Below are 21,160 nucleotides of genomic sequence, written 5' to 3' on the forward strand. Positions count from 1 at the left end.
AGTCACCGCTTGTCGACGCCAGTACTACAGTCTCTCTAAAGATGAACAGGAGCCAACACACCCTAGCCTCCAAGGCAACCTCATTAAAATGAATGAGGCTAAAATTTATCCAGAAAAGAGCCCAGCTGAATTATTTAGGGGTCGTGATGGTACTCCTTTCCAAGATTCTGGAGACCTCTTACCAGGTGATGCAACAGGTATCTGACGTGGTCGCAGGAGAGGGACGAGAAGAATGGGTTTGTTGTGTCATCTAACTTTTGGAGTACCGCGAGCACACAGAAATGAGTCCAGACGTTGGTTTGCGTTATAATCGCCATTGAAATAACCGGTACACAGTTACTGTTGCAGTTAGATGCATGCTTGGGTTTGTTTGCTTTCGGTTGATTAGTTTTTGTTTTATAAGAGGTCACCCTCCACTTGCAATGTTTAAAATTTCTTCAGTGGACTGACAAGTGAGAAAGTCCCCAGCATTGTTTTTGTTGGCTTAAAGATGAAGAAGAGCCAAAATACGGGAGGTCAGGAGTCTTGGTTCTCACTCACAGATCTAAACTTTATATTCCCTTGTATTGTTTTTAAGTTTTTAAATTTACACTGTAACCTCTTGGATAGGAAGGAATTCCTACGCCCCAGTCTGGGAATTATGTGAGAAGACCATAGAGACTCCTTGGGACCTGAGGAGAGTACTCTTGTTGAGTTTGCATATAAACTTGGAGGTGAAAGAAGATAGGTTAGCATACTGAGAAAAATGGAGTATGATAGGAAAAGGTTCCAGAGAGGAATAATTAGAACCAGAGATTTTAAAAGAGTGTGGTACTTTGTAAAGTCTTTGGCCTATGTCACTGTTTAAGAAATAATTCTCTAGATTTAAACTTTTTGTGCATAGCTGTGGATGCCTTTATTTTTCAAGAGTTTTATTGCCCTTTTACTGTTTCTGCCCGGTCCCCCGTCAGTGATCTGAATTTGGTTTCTTATTTATTCGTGCAGATTGTTACACACCATCCCTCAGGATTTCTTCTATTCTTGACAGCACAGTATACTTTTTCTTCTAGATTGTTAAACCCCTTTTTAAATTAGAATTATGCAGTGGCCAGAGGGCCAGCTTCATTGCCTAAAAGAAATCTGTGAAATTAGAAGAAGAGAGCATTTTGCTTTTTAAATAAAACTGGAGATAGATTCTTTGGCTTATAATGGGCTTCTTTACACTTCAGGTAGTCTATGAATCACAGAAATCATTGCTATGTGGTAAATGTAGAAAAAGCTAGAGATGATTCTCAAACCAGTATGTTTTGAAGGGAGGAGGGTTCTGAAAGATCTTTAAAATGTTAACTAGATAACAGAGATATTATTCTTCATATCACTTTTGTAAAGTAGGTAGTTACAAAGGAAATAGAGAAAAGGGTACCTGCCCAGAGAGCTACAAATAGGATCTAGAATTTCTAGACCACAGTCTGTTTCATTATTTTTTCTACTGAATAGTTCCTGTGTTTATTTCTTATATATTGCTTTTTCCTGTCAACAGGAGGAGCATGTGAATATGTATCAGAAATGATAATTAGCTGGGTTACTAGACTTCTAATAAAGTTGAGTTTATATGTTCTTCTGAGGGCTTTTGGTCTGTGTCTTATGTCACTAACTCAGCAACCTACAATTATTTAGTTAGGACCCTGTACAAGTCACAAAAATGAATTAATTATGCTTTCTTCTTTAAGGAATTTAGAATGTCATAAGGAAGGTACACCAGTGGTAACAATTCAGAACAACGCCATGGTTTTGATCAGAGCAGAACACGATGTCAAGGAGAAGACAGTGCTCTTGTAGGATCATGGAATGCTGAAAAATAAAGGGGGGAAAACCTGAAGAATGGGGAGGATTTCCGCAGGCTAGGAACAGTCAGCGTGAACAGACTGGCAGGAGGAGGAAAGCACAGGTTGGATTTGGAAAATCCAGTGTAGCTAGAGTGTAGGAGGCATGAAAGGAGACAAAACTTTCAGTTTGGCTAGAATTTTTATTAGTTTGGGGCTGAGGGGATGGTCTGTGAGCTAACTAGGGGGAACCATTTAAAGTTTTTGAGGTGAGGAGGAATGTGGTCTGAGTTATGTTTTAGAATCAAGACCAGTGGATTGAGGTATAAATTTGTAGCTATCATACTCATTTTTCTCAAGTCAGTTTTGGTTTTTGGAACATCTTTGCTTGATGTCAAGGGCAAATTCCTTTTATCTTTGGTAGTACTTCCTGTTCATCTTAAATGCCTTTGATGAGGATTGCTGTGGTCTGTCAGTACAGGCCTGGCACATCAGCTGTCTGTCTAGTCTAGACTTTGTAAACATGAAAATCAGTGTTTGATTTGTGCTTACAGTCACTATTCATAGGGACCTCTTGCGGTGTATCCTTGTTCCTCTTTCTCTGTGAGACTGTTGCCTGCTCTAGGTGACCGTTTTTCCTGTTCAGTAGATTGGGAGCTGCTGATCATTTCTTTTCTTCCATAACCCTGTCACATATTTTGGGAATGAGGTTATTCACATATTGCTAATTTACTGGCATACATAGTAAAGCAAGTGATTCATATTAGTTTTAATTGCTGGGCCAGTCTCTGGCATAGTCACTTGTGCACAAGGTCTTCCTTTGTCAGATCCAGATTTTGTGCTGCTAAATGAACTTTTAGAAAACAAAAATATGTAGTAATATAATGATGTCTGTAGATTGCATATAAACAATTTTCTTCCCGATTTTTAAATAGTATCTGTATATCTTCAGAGTCATAGACACTTTCTAGGCGCTTTCAGATGAAGAAGTTTTTGTCCGGACTCCATTCTTTTGATCCTCCTGAACCCATTGTACTTCTCCAAGAGTGTGAGGGCATGCAGGTATGACAGGATCTGACTTCCCACACATCTGTGAATCTAAGTCAGTCTTCATGAAAGAGTTTCAGACTCACCTGAATATACTTTTAACCTAAGTGATTCCATAGTATCTTTAAATCAACATGTCCAGGAACAAACATTTTCCCTTTTCTCCTTTCCTGACCTCAGGCCCCTCCCCCTTTCTCTACCCAACCCTCCCTCCTACATGCTCCCACGGGCGTGCACACCCACATTTCTTGTGTTGTAATTTTACCTAGATAACTAGCACCTTCTTCTGCTCAGTTTCCCAAGCCAACACCTTGAGAGTAAAACTTGAATTCCTTTTTATTACAAACCCTTCCTGTCTCTTAGTTTGGTTAATTTTATCTGAAAGTAAGAGAGAGCTTGACGATCAGTGGCTTGAACTGGAAGGATCCTTAATCCAGAGATAAACAGTCCCTGTATTAGTTGAGCAGCTCAGCCAAGTCAGCAAGGACCAAGACTTTTTCATCTTTTCACTCTACTGTCCTCAGCATGTTGGCTTTTGTTCCTACATTGTCCCCTCATCATTGTAACATGACTGTCATGCGCTGTAGTGTCTTCATTCAGTGAGCTGTGAAGACAGGTAAGTAGGACCTTTCTCCACATGCACCTCTCCTTTTAATAATAGAAGGAAAAGACTTTGCCAGAGCCACCCTCCTATCCTGAGAGATTGTCCAGAGTTGGCTCACAGTGACTGTGATGAAGCTGAGAAGGAGGGTGTGTGGCTTTTCCAGCCTTTATGGTGAGTTGTGAGTAGGCGGGGAGCTGGGAACCTCTGATGTCTATCACATACTTCACTTTCTGAATATTCTTTAAATTAGTTATCTTGTCCCCATTTCCACTATTGCTTCTCAAGTTCGGGCCCTCATTATCTCTGCTTCTATAATAGACTTCTTATGAGTTTCAGTCATTTTAATCCGTCTTCCCTTCTCTGACCAAAGTAATCTTCCTGAAACATAAATGATTGGTGCCATTCCTCTGCTTAAAATTCACCTGTAAGATAAAGTCTAATAACTAAGGCCTTTTTTGGTGCACCTGACTGTTAAAAAACTTTTCTTACCAGTCCCCTACTGCCATCCCTCCACCTAACATTCACTCTTTATGCTCACACAATGAAATTTTTAAGTTATCATAATAGGCTATACTATGACCAGTATCTTTTACACATGCTGATCCTTCTGTCTGGAGTGTCCTATTCTAACGTTGCTCAGCTATTAATACAACCCCTGTTCCTTCTGACTGTAGCTTAGCCTTTACTCCTCAGACTTGCCTTAACTTCTGGGCCCTAGCTGTACTTTCTACGTGTCTCAATAACTGCATGTATTATCATTCTGCCCATCCCACTAGACTGGAAGTTACTTGATTGTTGTTGTTCAGTCACCCAGTTGGTGTCCAACTCTTTGTGACCCCATGGACTGCAGCACGCCAGGCCTCTCTGTCCCTCACCATCTCCTGAAGTTTGCCCAAGTTCATGTCCATTGGCATCGGTGGTGCCATCCAGCAGTCTCATCCTCTGACGCCCTCTTCTCCTTCTGCCCTCAAGCTTTCCCAGCACCATGGACTTGTCAAGTGTGTCAACTTTTTGCATCAGATGACCAAAATAATGGAGTTTCAGCTTCAGCATGAGTCCTTCCAGTGGGTATTCAGGGTTGACTTCCCTTAAGGTTGACTGATTGGATCTCCTTGTGTCCAAGGGACTCTCAAAAGTGTCCTCCAGCACCACAGTTCAAAGGCATCAATTCTTCGGCGCTCACCCTTCTTTACGTCCAGTCTCACCATCTTACATGTCCACTAGGAAGGCCATTGCCTTGACATATGGACCTTTGTCGGCAGAGTAATGTCTCTGCTTTTTAACACACTGTCTCACTTTGTCATAGCCTTCCTGCCAAGAAGCAAATGTCTTCTGATTTCAGGGCTGCAGTCACCATCTGCAGTGATTTTAGAGCCCAACAAGAGGAAATCTGTGACTATTTCCACCTTTTCTGCTTCTATTTGCCAGTCAGTAATGGGGCCAGATGCCATGATCTTAGTTTTAAGCTGGCTCTTTCACTCTCCTCCTTCACCCTCATCAAGAGGCTCTTTAGTTCTCTTCGCTCTCTGCCTTTCGGATGGTATCCTCTTCATATCAAGGTTGTTGATATTTCTCCTGCCTGTTTTGATTCCAGCTTGTAACTCATCCAACCTGGCATTTCTCAGCATATAGATAAAACAAACATGGTCTCTACCGTTTATGTCCTTTATTGTGCCCATCTTTGGGTACAGTGTTCCCTTGATGTCTCCAATTTTCCTGAAGAGATCTCTAGTCTTCCCTCTTCTGTTGTTTTCTTCTAGTTTTATACATTGTTCACTGAAGAAGGCCTTCTTGTCTCTCCATGCTGTTTTTTGGAACTCTGCATTTAGTTGGATATACCTTTCCCTTTCTCCCTTGCTTTACACTTCTCTTATTTCTTTAGCTATTTGTAAAGACTCCTCAGATAACCACTTTGCCTTCTTGCTTTCCTTTGGGATGATTTTGTTTGCTGCCTCCTGTACAATATTACGGACCTCCGTCCATAGTTCTTCAGGCACTCTGTCTACAAGATCTAATCCCTTGAATCTATTCTTTACCATCACTGCCTATTTATAGGGGATCTGATCTAAGTCACACCACCAGGCCTAGTGGTTTTCTCTGCTTTCTTTAGGCCTGAATTTTGCTATGAGAAGCTGATGATCTGAGCCACATTCAGCTCTAGGTTTTGTTTTTGCTGACTGTGTACAGCTTCTCCATCTTTGGCTACAAAGAATGTAATCAGTTTGATTTCAGTATTGGCCATTTGGTGATGTTCATGTGTAAAGTTGTCTCTTGTGTTATTGAAAAGGGTATTTGCTATGACCAATGCGTTCTTTTGGCAAAATTCAGTTAGCCTTTACCCTGCTTCATTTTGTTCTCCAAAGCCAAACTTGCCTGTTACTTCAGGTATCTTTTGACTTCCTACTTTTGCATCCCGATCCCCACTGAATAGAACATCTTTTTGGCGTTAGTTCTAGGAGGTCTTCTGGGTCTTCATAGAACTGATCAACTTCAACTTCTTCGGCATCAGTGGCAGGGGCATAGACTTGGATTGCTGTAATGTTGAATGGCTTGTCTTGAAAACGAACCAAGATCATTCTGTCATTTTTGAGGTGGCACCCAAGTACTGCATTTTGGACTCTTTTGTTGATTATAAGGGCTACTCTATTTCTTCTATGGGATTCTTGCCCATAGTAGTAGATATAATGTTCATCTGAATTAAATTCGCCCATTCCTATCCATTTTACTTCACTGATTCCTAAAATGTCGATGTTTATTCTTACCATTTCTGCTTGACCACATCCAGTTTATCTTGATTCATGGACCTAACATTCCAGGTTCCTATGCTATACCATTTTTTGCAGCATCAGATTTTATTTTCATCATCAGACACCCATAACTGAGCGTCGTTTCCACTTTGGCCCAGCCGCTTCGTTCTCTCTAGGATATTAGTAGTTCTTTTCCACTCTTCCGCAGTAGCACATTGGACACCTTCAGACCTGGGGGACTCGTCCTTCGGTGTCATATCTTTTTGTCTTTTTATACAGTTCATGAGCTTCTAATGGCGAGTATCCTGGAGTGGTTTGCCGTTCCCTCCTCCAGTGGATCACGTTTTGTCAGAACTCTTCATTAGGACCCGTCCATCTTGGGTGGCCCTACATGGCATGGCTCAGAGCTTCATCAAGTGACACAAGTCCCTTTGCTGCAGCAAGGCAGTGATCCGTGAAGGGGAGATTACTTGATAGCATCGTACTGTCACCAGTGTTTGGAACAGGGCCTGTCAGTAGAAGGTGTTCTGTAAGTAATATTTACTAAATGAATGGAATTTTAACTAGGCAGTTTTATTAAGAATGGTGCTAATACTCAAATGGCATGAAAAAGCCATCTGATCCCTCTTCTCCTGTGTCAAATGCCTGTTTCTGGGTTTTTTTTCCCTGTACTTTTACTTAGTTTATTGTAAGATTTTAGCTTTATTGTTGGAATTGGGTGACCAAGAAGGGGAATAGGATAGGAAAAAATATCAATTACTGTTCTTTGGCATAGCTTTTTTTGGGGGAAGAGGGGTTGTTTTAAACACTGTGGAACTACACTGAAGAAATGTTCTTAACTGGTTTATTCTTTGAACTTGGGTGTTAGTCACTCCTTGGAAGATAATGCCTCCAAAAACATTGTTGGTATCTGATTAATAGGAACTAGTCTTAAGTTAATAGGAACTAATTCCTGATTAATAGGAACTGGTTAATAGAAACTAGTCTTAATTTTCTTGTACCAAGTATGCTTCTTGGACCAGTGACTCTCCTACCACTTGTTCTAAAAACAGTGACCCACAGGTCTAGCTTTAAAAAAAAAAAAGATAGTCATAAGTCTGCCCTCTTAGGTTATCCCTAACAGTATCAGCTCTTCTTTTTTCTTCTTTTTTTGGTTTAGTATGTAAAAGAATCCAGTACCTCTATATGTTTGGTTTATATTCCCACAATAACAAATTGCCCCAAACTTAGTGGTTTACGACAATGCAGATTAATTCTCTCACACTTGTGTAGGTCAGATGTTTGGGTAGACTAGGCTGGTTCCTCCCCTCTGGGTTTCACAAGGTTTGAAAGCAAGTTGTCAGCTGGCCTAGGCTGCAGGGACAAATCTGCTGCCAAGCCTGTTAGAGTGTTAGGAAAATTCAGTTGCCTGCACTTGTAGGGCGGAGGGCCCATTCCTTGCTGTTGTGTCAGCCAGGCCCCTCTCATATGCTTAAAGCCTCTTGCGTTCCTCACCTGCATCCTTCATCTTCAAACCGGCAATAATGCATTGAATCTTGTCACACATTAGATAGCTCTGGCCTCCCCTTCTGCCACATCGATTCCACCTCCATCCAGAGGAAGTTCTCTGCTTTTATGGGCTTTTATAAATAGATGAGACCCACGAAGATATTCCAGGGAAATCTCTATCTTGAGGGCTTCCCTGGTGGTTCAGATGATAAAGAATCTGCCTACAATGCAAGACACCCAGGTAGATGAGACCCACGAGGATATTCCAGGGGAATATCTATCTTGAAGTCTATAACTTTACTTCTGAAAGTCCCTTTGCCATGTAATACAGCATATTCACAGGTTCTGTAGACCAGGATCTAGACATCTTAAGAAGTCATTCTGCCTACCACACCATCTGTGAAAGACATTCTGTAAACCCCAAAATGTTCAGTGTTCCCTTTCAGCAGTCCTTTGACTTGCCATGGAATAAATGCTAACCTAGTAACTTAAAATGGAAAATCTGATGTTCAGTCATCCCCCAGTATCCTTGAGGGAATTAGTTCAGGCCCCATCCCAGATACCAAAATCTTCAGATGCTCAAATCCCATAGTCAGCCCTCCTTGTGCACAGATGCAGAAACTGTGGATACAAAGGCTGACTATATTTATTGGGGAAAAAGTCTACATTTCAGGGGTCCCCGTGTTGTTAAAGAGTCAAACATATTCAAAAAGTAAAGTATGGAAACTTTTTATGATTGACAAGTACTCAGATATTAAGGGTCCAAGCATGTTAATGACTACAGACCCTTCAAACTACAGTGGTACAGTGTATATCAGTCCCAAGGTCATGTGATGAGGGATAAAGTTAACAAAATAGGATTTAGTGAAACTTATAAATCTTTTAAATACTAGGGAGAGCCTACTATTTTAGGTGAATTCTTTTGTCAAATAGATTTTTCTTAAGACAAGTTATACTTTCCATTTGTTGACTGTCAAGATTTTCTATAAGATATTTAAATTCCAAAGCACTATTACTGTTCCTATATCACCCAGTTGGTTATTAGACTATAAAAAGAAGACTGCCAAAATAATATTATTGTTGTTGTTCAGTCACTAAGTAGTTTGACTCTGCCACCCCGTGGACTGCAGCACACCAGGTTTCCCTGTCCTTCACTGTCTCCCAGAGTTTCCTCAAATTCATGTTCGTTGAATCGAGGATGCTATCTAACCATCTCATCCTCTGCCTCCCTCTTCTCCTTTTGCCTTCAGTCTTGCCCAGCATCACCATCTTTTCCACTGAGTCTGCTCTTCACATCAGGTGGCCACAGTATTGGAGCTTCAGCTTCAGCATTAGCCAATGAATATTCAGAGTATTAAATTATGAGAAAGGCAGAGCAATAATAAAAGGAAACAAGATATCTGTAAAAGAGTTTTGTTTCTGTTTATCTGGAATGTATTTTATTATTTGCGATAATCCCTTACCCATAAAATGAAAACTCAAAAATTAACTAATTGACCCCACATTATTTGAAATAAAAGTCTCTCCTCACCAAGTTGTGATGTCATCCTTATCTTAATACTGAATTCTTGCCCATACAGAATTGATTAGTCTCATTACTACACTATTTTAATTATTATTATTTTACAATATATTTAGTATATGGCTGGGCCAGTTTCCCTTTGTTATCATTCCAAAGTTTTTGTGGCTACTACCCATTTTCCTTTTCAGCAATACTTTGTAAGGCTCTGAAAAAATTCCATACTTTTTTTGTCTCTCTTTTAATTTTATTGAAGTATACATGAAATTTATTGTCTTGATCATTTTTAGCTATGTAGCTTAATGTACATTCACATTGTTGTGCAACCAGTCACCAGAACTTTTTGTCATCTTTCAAAACTGAAATTATACCCATTAAACAATCATTTCCCACTTCCCCTTCCCCTCCGTCCCTGGTTATCACCGTTCTACTTTCTTTGTCTATGAATAGACACCTCATACAAGTAGAATCATGCAGTATTTGTCTTTTTGTAACTGAGCTATTTCTCTTTGCATAGTGTTCTCAGCGTTCATCCCTGTTGTAGCATGTGTCAATTTTTTTTCTTCTCAAGACTGAATAACAGTACACGTTTTGTTTATGCGTTTATCTGTTGATTGACATTGTTTGCTTTCACTTTTTAGCTGTTGTAAATAATGCTGCTGTGAGTGTGGGTATACAAATAACGGTTCCAGGTCTCTGCTTTCAGTTCCTTGAGCTATATACCCCATAACCCATAAAATTTTTTAAAGTTTCATAACATTTCGGCCTCATGTCATCCCTAGAAAGGCTTCCCCTAGCCTAAAATTACAGAAATAGTTTATACTTTTTTTCCCAAGTGGAAAGCCAATGCTAGTTAGTGAATGATTCGTGAGTCCCCATGTTTATCGGTGAATGATTCGTGAGTCCCCATGTTTATCAGAGGTACATGGTACATTTATCCTGTCTTAAATTATCATCCTATGTAAGTCTATTTCTTGACCTTCTATACTATTCATTTATTTAGTTACCTCTACATGCACCATTACAGGTGTTTAACTGTAGTATGGGAAATAGATGGGAAACAGTGGAAACAGTGTCAGACTTTATTGTTTTGGGCTCCAAAATCACTGCTGATGGTGATTGCAGCCATGAAATTAAAAGACGCTTACTCCTTGGAAGGAAGGTTATGACCAACCCAGATAGCATATTTAAAACAGAGACGTTACTTTGCCAACAAAGGTCCGTCTAGTCAAGGCTATGGTTTTTCCAGTGGTCATGTATGGATGTGAGAGTTGGACGGTGAAGAAAGCTGAGTACCGAAGAATTGATGCTTTTGAACTGTGGTATTGGAGAAGACTCTTAAGAGTCCCTTGGACTGCAAGGAGATCAAACCAGTCCATCCTAAAGGAGATCAGTCCCGGGTGTTCATTGGAAGGACTGATGTTGAAGCTGATACTCCAATACTTTGGCCACCTCATGTGAAAGAGACCCTAATGCTGGGAAGGATTAGGGGCAGGAGGAGAACGGGACGACAGAGGATGAAATGGTTGGATGGCATCACCGACTCGATGGACATGGGTTTGGGTAAACTCCGGGAGTTGGTGAGGGACAGGGAGGCCTGGCATGCTGCGATTCATGGGGTCACAAAGAGTCGGACACGACTGAGCGACCGAACTGAACTGAACTGTGTTTTGATGACTGGTGATGAGTTTCTCATATTCTCCCTCAGAATTCTCTTTTTTCCTCCACATATCTATTTTTCAAACAGAATTTAAAATCAGTTTATCAAAAAATTCATTGAAAATTGAAGTATAATGACACTAAATTTGTGAATAATTTTTAAGGAGAATAGATAGATTTACAATATTGAGTCTTTTCCTGTACTAATAAGAGCTAACGGTTTTGTGTGTTTTCTGTATGCCAACCATTGTAATAAGCCATTCTCTCGTATCCCTTTTAAAAATGGTGAAACTGGGGCTTAGTTGAAGAGCCTGCTCAGACTTATGCCTTAAGTGGTAGAGCAGGGTTTTTTTAATTAATTTATTTTAATTGGAGGCTAATTACAATAGTGAGGTGGGTTTTGCCATACATTGACATGAATCAACCATGGGTATACATGTGTCCCCCCATCCTGAACCCCCCTCCAACCTCCCTCCCCATCCCATCCCTTTGGGTTGTCCCAGCGCACTGGCTTTGAGTGCCCTGTTTCATGCATCGAACTTAGACTGGTCATCTGTTTCACATATTGTAATGTACATGTTTCAATGCTGTTCTCTCAAATCATCCCACCCTCACCTTCTCCCACAGAGTCCAAAAGTCTGTTCTTTATATCTGTGTCTCTTTTGCTGTCTCACATATAGGGTCGTCATTACCATCTTTCTAAATTCCATATATATATGCGTTAATATACTGTATTGGTGTTTTTCTTTCTTACTTACTTCACTCTGTATAATAGGCTCCAATTTCATCCACCTCATTAGAACTGACTCAAATGCATTCTTTTTAATAGCTGAGTAATATTCTATTGTGTATATATACCACAACTTTCTAATCCATTCATCCATCAGTGGACATCCAGGTTGCTTCCATGTCCTAGCTATTGTAAACAGTGCTGTGATGAACACTGGGGTACATGTGGGTAGAGCAGTTTTGAACCAAGAGCTCTGACACTAAAATCTGTGCCATTAACCACCATATAGCACCCCTCATCCATGGAAAGTGCTATGTTTCTCTTTTTATTTGTCCTAATCTTACTCACATCAGTAAACTAACTTTCATTGTGCTCTTGGGAACCCATGAATGGGTAGTGATTTTTAAACATCCCCTACATCCTCATCCTTTTCTGTAAATGATTCTGTAAATGGTTGGTTTTGTGTGTCAACTGGGTAGGGAGCCCAGTTTTCAGTCAAGCAACAGTCTAGGTGTTGCTCTGAAAATATTTTCTAGATTTGGTAAATATTTAAATCAGTAGACTGAGTAAAACAGATTATCCTCCATAATGTGGGTGGGCCTCATCCAATCAGTTGAAGACCTTAAGAAAAAAGACCAAGATCCTATAAAGAAGAAGGAATTCTGCGTCAGACAGCTGTAACATCACTTCTTCCCAGCCTCTCTAGCCTGCTGTCCTGTCCTGCAAATTTCACACTTGCCATCCCCCACAATCACATGAGTCAGTTTGTTAATAATCACTTCCTTACTCCCACCGCCCCATCCAAGTTAGATTTTGTAGTTTACCATTTTAATCATTCCCTCTGTCATACTTGTCTAGCAGCTGTAGTAAAATTGAACTCTCTATCTACTCAACACCTCAGCAGCCAAATGCAGCTAGAGAAAAATATACAACCATACAGACTAATCTCACTTTAAAATCATGACCACAAAGCCCAGGAGGACCCTAAATGCCATTTGGCAACATTTCCTTATTTCTCTGTTCAACTGACTTACCCACTCTCCAAGACAATTGCAGTATTTCATGCTCTCTTTCCACCGTCTTTACTCTCAGCTGATGACTTCACTGCTTATTTCATTTAAATTAAAAAAAAAAAAAAATTGAAGAGAATGTTCTCATCCTTCCACCACCACTATTCATCTCCCTCCAATTACATGGAATAGGACTGAGTTGCCCATGTCCCTGTCTGAGGTCAAACCTTCCACTGTGTGCTGAAACCCATACTCTCCTGTGCAGGGACTTTGCTCTCAGAATTGTCTTCTTCTGTTCTTTCTCTTCAGTTTTTTGTTTTGTTTTTTTTTCACCCTACTTGCATTCCAATCAGCATATGAATATGCTATAATCTTTTCCAGCTCTTATCCATTTGAATCAAGAAGAACTAGTGGGATATTTCAATATTATCTCTGTTAACTGTCCACTATATTGTACCATGATGTTCCCATGGTGCTCTCAGCCTGGGGGTTTATGTCATTTTAAATCTACTTCCAAAGAAATTTATTACTTTTAAGAGGCTAACAAATAACGAAGCAAGCAAGAGCTGTGATGTTTCAGTTCACATTCATTCTGACCTGCTCTTTTATCAGTGGGTATCAAAACAATAATGCAGCAGGACTTCCCTGGCAGTCCAGTGGTTGATAGTTGTCACTTCCATTGCAGGGGGCATGGGTTCAATCCCTGGTCTGGAACCTAAGATCCTACATGTTGCGTGACATGGTCAACCAAAAAAAAAAAAGCAGAGTTTTGCATTTTCTAAGTTATTCATTCTGCAGTGAACTTGAGGGTAGAGACAGTGTGTTACTCTTTTTTTTATTCCCAGAGCTTGGTACATAGTAATTACAATACTTTAAAAAGGTTTCTTGGACTTAACTTGAGATTCCCCTAGGACTTGTCATCCTGAAACAGTTTCTTCCTCCACTGTGTCATCTTGTTCGTGGCTGCTGCTTGCAGGATGGAGAAGCATGCATGCAGGGTTCTGCGTTGCTCAGGTGTCTTGATGGGTCTCCCTGGCCAGTCGGATGGCAAGTGAGAGTCAGAGAACATCCACACTGGTTCAGAACAAGAGTATCAATATGAGAAAGAAGGCTGAAGCAGGCCTTCCTTCTCCTTGGTCATGCCTGGAATCTGTTACTGAAAGTAGTGAAATGTATTAATAGTTCTTTATCTTTGTGGTTTAGCCTTGGCATCAGGTTGCATGGATTTGTATTCTACCTCCTGCTTTTCAGCTGTGTGACTTTGGGGAAATTACCTAACTTCTCTGTGCTACTGTTTCTTTCTAAAATGGGAGTAGGATTTCCCTGGCCATTCAGGGGTTAAGACACCATGATTCCAATGCAGGGGATGTGGGTTCCATCCCTTGTAAAGGCATGATCAGCACTAGAAAGTGTTACCTGTTGTTATTGCTTTTGTTGTTATTTGCAGGATTGTAAAAGCTAAGTGAGCTTCCGTTTGTATACTTTCAGTAGTTGCAACACTTAATAGCTCAATTTGGGGGATTTCTTCACTTTATCTGTAGGAGAGTTAGTACACAGAATAAAGCGCTACCCTAATCGAAGCATTAAAAGCAGGTTCTGGTAGATGCAGAGAACAAACTAGTGGTTACCAGTCAGGAAGGAGTCAAGCAATAGAGAGGTAGGGGAGTGGGTACAAACTATTGGGTGTAAGATAGGCTCAAGGATATAACTGTATAACACGGGGAATACAGGCAATATTTTATAACAACTGCAAATGGAAAACCAACTTGTAAAATTGTATAAAAAATTAATAATTTGGATTTTATTCAAGTGGCTGTTGTACATTTGACACCATCTCCAAGATCTCTGTCATACTAAATATATAAAATTGGGGTTAATTGTGTAGCCTTTTTTATCCCCTTGGGTGTTAGAGTTGACAGCTAGTCTTCAGCCTTTCTGCCACATGAATTTAATGGAACTAATTTATAAGTCTTGAAGTATTTATGGAAGCTAAAATAACTTAGCTTGAGATTGGTTTGTATACCATAGCATAATTGTAATTTATAACTCACTGTCCAACAGTGAGTTAAATGAACCACCAGATAAGGTTAACATGTTCATTGTCTCCAGCAGTTCTCAGTATAATCTGTTGTGTGTATTGTTATCTGCTGAATAGTATTAAAAGAGTTGTCTGGTTGAAGTACTGTGGAAATTCTAGTTTCTAAAAGAAACACATCTTACAGATTTTCCCTCTCCTTCACATTTGAAGGTTAGTTATAGTTCCCAGGGTAGGAGGTCTCTACATTACTAAACTAGATAAGGTGGGCATGTCATATGGCATTTAGGCAAAGAGTAATGATGGCTGTTTTTACTTGTGATGGTATGTGATAGATCACCAAAATTTCACACTTAAGAAAAACAATGAACTAATATTAATGATCTCCATCTTATTCTGAAGTTGTTCAGGATACTTCAAGACCATGTAAAGAAAATCAAAGCCACATGAGACTATCTATTAGGAAGTAGTCATGTGATTTCAAAAAGCAATAGGTGAAGTCGCTAAGAAACCTGGGCTCTATATATGACTTAGCCACTTATTATGTGGCCTTGGGAGCAAATTACTTGCTTGAATATCCGAAAAGTGATTTACATATTTTGTGTGGACTGTTATAATGAAAGACAGAGTAAGTGAAAGCATGTGTTAGAGTGACATCCAAAAAATGAGTTACTTATGATATATACACATATTTGTTTTAACACTTATCAAATTGTGATTGATTGTTTACATTCTTAGTGAGTTCCTTATGGACAGGGACTGTGAGTTGATCATCCTTATAGCTCCAGTGTCTAGCAGAGTCCCGACACATACATTTTATTAATCAAAGTTGTCTAACTTTATTTATAGCTTTGCAGGTAAGTAAAAATTTAAAATAAGATTTAAACTGAGATGCCATTTAGAGGAACCTTCTAGAACCATTGCTCAATTTTATCCTGGGCTTCCCTTCTGGCTCAACTGGTAAAGAATCCACCTGCAATGCAGGAGGCCTGGGTTCAATCCCTGGGTTGGGAAGATCCCCTGGGGAAGGGAATGGCTACCCACTTCAGTAATCTGGCCTGGAGAATTTGATGGACTGTATGGTCCATGAGGTCACAAAGAGTCGGACACGACTGAGCAACTTTCACTTTCAACTAAAATATTCATTTTATATAATACTTATTAAACACACATGTAGCTGAAACCAGATATTTAGGAAACACTTTGGTGTATGTGATATCCTCTGATAAGTTCTATTCCACAATGTTGCGTGTGTGCTAAGTCACTTCAGTCATGTCCAACTCTTTGCAACTCTGTGGACTGTAGCTCACCAGGCTCTTCTGTCCATAGGATTCTCCAAGCAAGAATACTGAAGTGGGTTGCCATGCCCTCCTCCAGGGGATCTTCCCAACCCAGGGACCAACTCAACCAAGTCTCTTGTGTCTCCTGCATTGGCAGGCAGGTTCTTTACAACTAGCACCACCTGAGAAGCCCACATTATGTTTCATTCAGTTAAAATAATACAGGCACAGCCCACTGAAGTGATTTCAGGATTTTTTAATGAGTTTTACACCTGCAGTTTAAAAGATAACTTTTCAAGGATGCAAGCTCCAAAAGAACAGAAACTTGGTTATGTTTGAGTCTGTATTGCTAGTTCTAGTGTGTCATAGGTGTTCAATACATATTTCTTGAATGAGTGAAAGAGTGGAGATCCTCCTTTCCCATGTTGTTGTTCAGTCAGTAAGTAGTGTATGATTCTTTGCAGTCCCATAAACTGCAGCACGCCAGGCTTCCCTGTCTTTCACTATCTCCTGAGTTTGATCAAACACGTGTCCATTGAGTCAGTGAGGCCATCCAACCATCTCATCCTCTGTCGTCCCCTTCTCCTCTTGCCCTCAATCTTTCCCAGCATCAAGGTCTTTTCTAATGAGTTGGCTCTTTGCATCAGGTGGCCAAAGTATTGGAGCTTCAGCTTCAACATCAGTCCTTCCAATGAATATTCAGGACTGATTTCCTTTAGGATTGACTGGTTTGATCTTGCTAAGGAATTCTCAAGAGTCTTCTCCAACACCACAATTCAAAAGCATCAATTCTTTGGCACTTGGCATTCTTCATGGTCCAACTCTCACATCCATACATGACTACTGGAAAAATCATAGCTTTGACTATATGGACCTTTATCGGCAAAGTGATGTCTCTGCTTTTTAACATGCTGTCTAGGCTTGTCCTAGCTTTTCTTCCAAGGAACATGCATCTTTTAATTTCATGACTGCAGTCACCATCTGCATTGATTTTGGAGCCCCAAAAAATAAAGTCTGTCACTATTTCCATTGTTTCCCCATCTATTTGCCATGAAGTGATAGAACTGGATGGCATGATCTTCTTTTTATGAATGTTGAGTTTTAAGCCACTTTTTCACTCTCCTCTTTCACTTTTATCATGAGGCTCTTTAGTCCTTCTTTGCTTTCTGCCATAAGGGTGGTGTCATCTGTGTATCTGAGGTTATTGATATTTCTCCCGGCAGTCTTGATTCCAGTTTGTGCTTCATCCAACCTGGCATTTCACATGATGTACTCTGGTACTCTGCATATAAGGTAAATAAGTAGGGTGACAATAAACAGCCTTGACGTACTCCTTCCCAATTTGGAACCGGTCTGTTTCATGTCCGGTTTCTAACTTGACCTGTCCGGTTGCTTGTTGACCTGCATACAGGTTTCTCAGGAGGCAGATAAGGTGGTCTGGTATTCCTATTTCTTTAAGAATTTTCCCTAGTTTGTTGTGATCTGCACAGTCAAAGGCTTTAGTGTAGTCAGTGAAGCAGAAATAGATGGGGTGTTTTGGAATTCCCTTGCTTTTTCCCATGCTCTTTCCCCTGAATCACATTTAAGGACAGGACAGAGGAAAAAGGATTACATATTCCTTGCTACATTTCAGCTGATCAGGAATTTGAATGATCTGAGTATAATACAATACAGTAAACAAAATGGAGGGTACATAATTAAGTAAGACTTTGTCTCAGATCTCATATAATTTTAGAACCTGATCCAGGAGGATAGTCAAATACAAATAGGCTCCTTAAAAGGAGTTTCAATGTTTTACCAAAATATTTCACACAACTAAATTAAGTGCTTGCTAGGAGAGATTTGTCAAGAACTTGGTTTTCAGGTATATTTGTGGTTCAGGACCAAGAACTGGTAGTACCCTGTCCATCTACTAGTAGAGTCAAACTGTGGATCATATAAAATAGTTTTAGTCTTAAAAATATTCATGGCACATTTGGTTCACTGTTGATTTGACTTTTAAAAATCTATTCTTTAAATAACTTAATTCAGAGTCATCTTGTATCTAGCTTGTTGTGGGTTTTAGAAATTTAATCTTTTGGTAAACATAGTAATTTGTTTTTGAGAATTAGTTTGCCTAATCGATAAAGAGGAGGAACTTCAGCCCTGTACAAAATACATGTCACCACATTTTCTTTGCTTTTTAGATTATCATATCAGTATATAGTTAGGCATATTCACACTCATGAGATCAGGACAGTACTTAAGAGCTTTTAAGACTCAGTACAGTCCCTAAGAAGGCCAGTCTTAGGCTAACTTTAAGTTTTATCAGAAAGGTGCAGTCTAAATAGTTACATTGAAGCAAATGTAAACTGGGACTGTCCCAGCAAACAAGGAAGTTTGGCTATAGCTTTTGTGCATATGTTTATTTTGGCTACACTGTCAGTCTTGGCTAACTTTAAATTTTATCATCAGAACTGAGACTTGAGAGTAAAACAATATTAACTAAAAGATTACTGACAAATTGTTTATAAACAGGAACTCCAAAAGATTAAGGCTTAATACCTTAATTACTGTAATCAACAATTTATAAATAATTTTGAAATGAAAATGTTTTTGATATGTAGATAATTTTTTTTTTCCCTAAGACACAGAAAGTCAGCCATGTGCTTATCAGATAATATTTTCTGGTAGTGAAGAGATTGGACATTTTCTTAGAAATAGTAATAAAATAGAATCTGTACTATATAAGGTTGTGGTCCATGTGGTCAGATTAGCTAGTTGTCTGTGATTGTGGTTTCAGTCTGTCCACCCTCTGATGCCCTCTCTCAGTGCCTACCATCTTACTTGGGTTTCTCTTACCTTGGACGTGGAGTATCTCTTCACGGCTGCTCCAGCAAAGCACAGCCGCTGCTCCTTACCTTGGACATGGGGTAGCTCCTCTCGGCCGCACTCCTGCACCGTCGCAGCCGCCCGGGTCATGGTGGAGAGGTCTGACAGAATGTGGTCCACTGGAGAATGGAATGGCAAACCACTTCAGTATTCTTGCCTTGAGAACCCCATGAACAGTATGAAAAGGCAAAAAGGTAGGACACTGAAAGATGAACTCCCCAGGTCGGTAGGTGCTACTGGAGATCAGTGGAGAAATAACTCCAGAAAGAATGAAGGGATGGAGCCAAAGCAAAAACAACCCCCAGTTGTGGATGGGACTGGTGATAGAAGCAAGGTTTGATGCTGTAAAGAGCAATATTGCATAGGAACCTGGAATGTTAGGTCTTTGAATCAAGGCAAATTGGAAGTGGTCAAACAGGAGATGGCAAGAGTGAACATCGACATTCTAGGAATCAGCAAACTAAAATGGACTGGAATGGGTGAATTTAACTCAGATGACCATTATATCTACTACTGTGGGCAGGAATCCCTTAGAAGAAATGGAGTAGCTATCACAGTCAACAAAAGAGTCCAAAATGCAGTACTTGGATGCAATCTCAAAAACGACAAAATGATCTCTGTTCATTTCCAAGGCGAACCATTTAATATCACGGTAATCCAAGTCTATGCCCCGACCAGTAATGCTGAAGAAGCTGAAGTTGAATGGTTCTATGAAGACCTACAAGACCTTCTAGAACTAACACCCAAAAGAGATGTCCTTTTCATTATAGGGGACTGGAATGCAAAAGTAGGAAGTCAAGAAACACCTGGAGTAACAGGCAAATTTGGCCTTGGAGTACAGAATGAAGCAGGGCAAAGGCTAATAGAGTTCTGCCAAGAGAACGCACTGGTCATAGCAAACACCCTCTTCCAACAACGCAAGAGAAGCCTCTAACATGGACATCACCAGATGGTCAACACCGAAATCAGATTGATTATATTCTTTGCAGCCAAAGATGGAGAAACTCTATACAGTCAGCAAAAACAAGACTGGGAGTGGACTGTGGCTCAGATTTGAACTCCTTATTGCCAAATTCAGACTGAAATTGAAGAAAGTGGGGAAAACCACTAGACCATTCAGGTATGACCTAAATCAAATCCCTTATGACTATACAGTGGAAGTGAGAAATATATTTAAGGGACTACATCTGATAGAGCACCTGATGAACTTGGACGGAGGTTCGTGACATTGTACAGGAGACAGAAATCAAGACCATCCCCAAGAAAAAGAAATGCAAAAAAGCAAAATGGCTGTCTGAGGAGGCCTTACAAATAGCTGTGAAAAGACAAGAAGCGATAGGCAAAGGAGAAAAGGAAAAATATACCCATATGGATGCAGACTTCCAAAGAATAGCAAGGAGAGATAAGAAAGCCTTCCTCAGTGATAAATACAAAGAAATAGAGGAAAACAATAGAATGGGAAAGACTAGAGATCTCTTCAAGAAAATTAGAGATACCAAGGGAACATTTCATGCAAAGATGGGCTCAATAAAGGACAGAAATGGTAGGGACCTAACAGAAGCAGAAGATATTAAGAAGAGGTGGCAAGAATACACAGAAGAACTGTACAAAAAAGATCTTCACGACCCAGATAATCACAATGGTGTGATCACTCACCTAGAGCCAGACATCCTGGAATATGAAGTCAAGTGGGCCTTAGGAAGCATCTCTACGAACAAAGCTAGTGGAGGTGATGGAATTCCAGTTGAGCTATTTCAAATCCTCAAAGATGATGCTGTGAAAGTACTGCACTTAATAAGTCAGCAAATCTGGAAAATTCAGCAGTGGCCACAGGACTGGAAAAGGTCTGTTTTCATTCCAATCCCAAAGAAAGGCAATGCCAAAGAATGCTCAAACTACCGCACAATTGCACTCATTTCACATGCTAGTAAAGTAATTCTCAAAATTCTCCAAGCCAGGCTTCAGCAGTACGTGAACCGTGAACTTCCAGATGTTCAAGCTGGTTTTAGAAAAGGCAGAGGAACCAGAGATCAAATTGCCAACATCCGCTGGATCATCGAAAAGGCAAGAGAGCTCCAGAAAAACATCTATTTCTGCTTAATTGACTATGCCAAAGCCTTTGACTATGTGGATCACAATAAACTGTGGAAAATTCTTAAAGAGATGAGACTACCAGACCACCTGACCTGCCTCTTGAGAAATCGTGTGCAGGTCAGGAAGCAACAGTTAGAACTGGACATGGAAAAACAGACTGGTTCCAAATAGGAAAAGGAGTACGTCAAGGCTGTATATTGTCACTCTGCTTATTTAGCTTATATGCAGAGTACATCATGAGAAATGCTGGACTGGAAGAAACACAAGCTGGAAT

At 40.0% G+C, this 21,160-nt stretch overlaps 1 protein-coding gene across 10 annotated transcripts in view; it reads left to right on the forward strand.

The window, feature by feature from the left end:
• Positions 1-21,160, forward strand: part of DESI2 (desumoylating isopeptidase 2) — a 47,582-nt gene that overhangs the window by 692 nt on the left and 25,730 nt on the right. Inside the window, exons 1-3 of one of the 10 annotated variants that reach the window (XM_081486847.1) lie at positions 260-2,864; positions 3,511-3,624; positions 6,480-6,729. The exons of 2 other annotated variants lie outside the window; for them this stretch is intronic. Coding sequence is in view for 1 of the 8 variants with exons in the window: in XM_081486845.1 (XP_081342971.1) it covers positions 353-364 (12 nt within the window). In the remaining 7 variants the exon portion in view is untranslated. Of the gene's footprint in view, positions 1-259; positions 2,865-3,212; positions 3,466-3,510; positions 3,625-4,066; positions 4,518-6,479; positions 6,730-21,160 lie in introns of those variants that run through there. 7 more of the 10 variants (XM_081486848.1, XM_081486852.1, XM_081486850.1 and 4 more) reach the window with 7 other exon arrangements.

Source organism: Giraffa tippelskirchi, chromosome 5 (genome assembly GCF_054371585.1).
Source record: "Giraffa tippelskirchi isolate mGirTip1 chromosome 5, T2T-mGirTip1v1.2.pri, whole genome shotgun sequence".
In the NCBI taxonomy this organism is placed as follows: domain Eukaryota; kingdom Metazoa; phylum Chordata; class Mammalia; order Artiodactyla; family Giraffidae; genus Giraffa; species Giraffa tippelskirchi.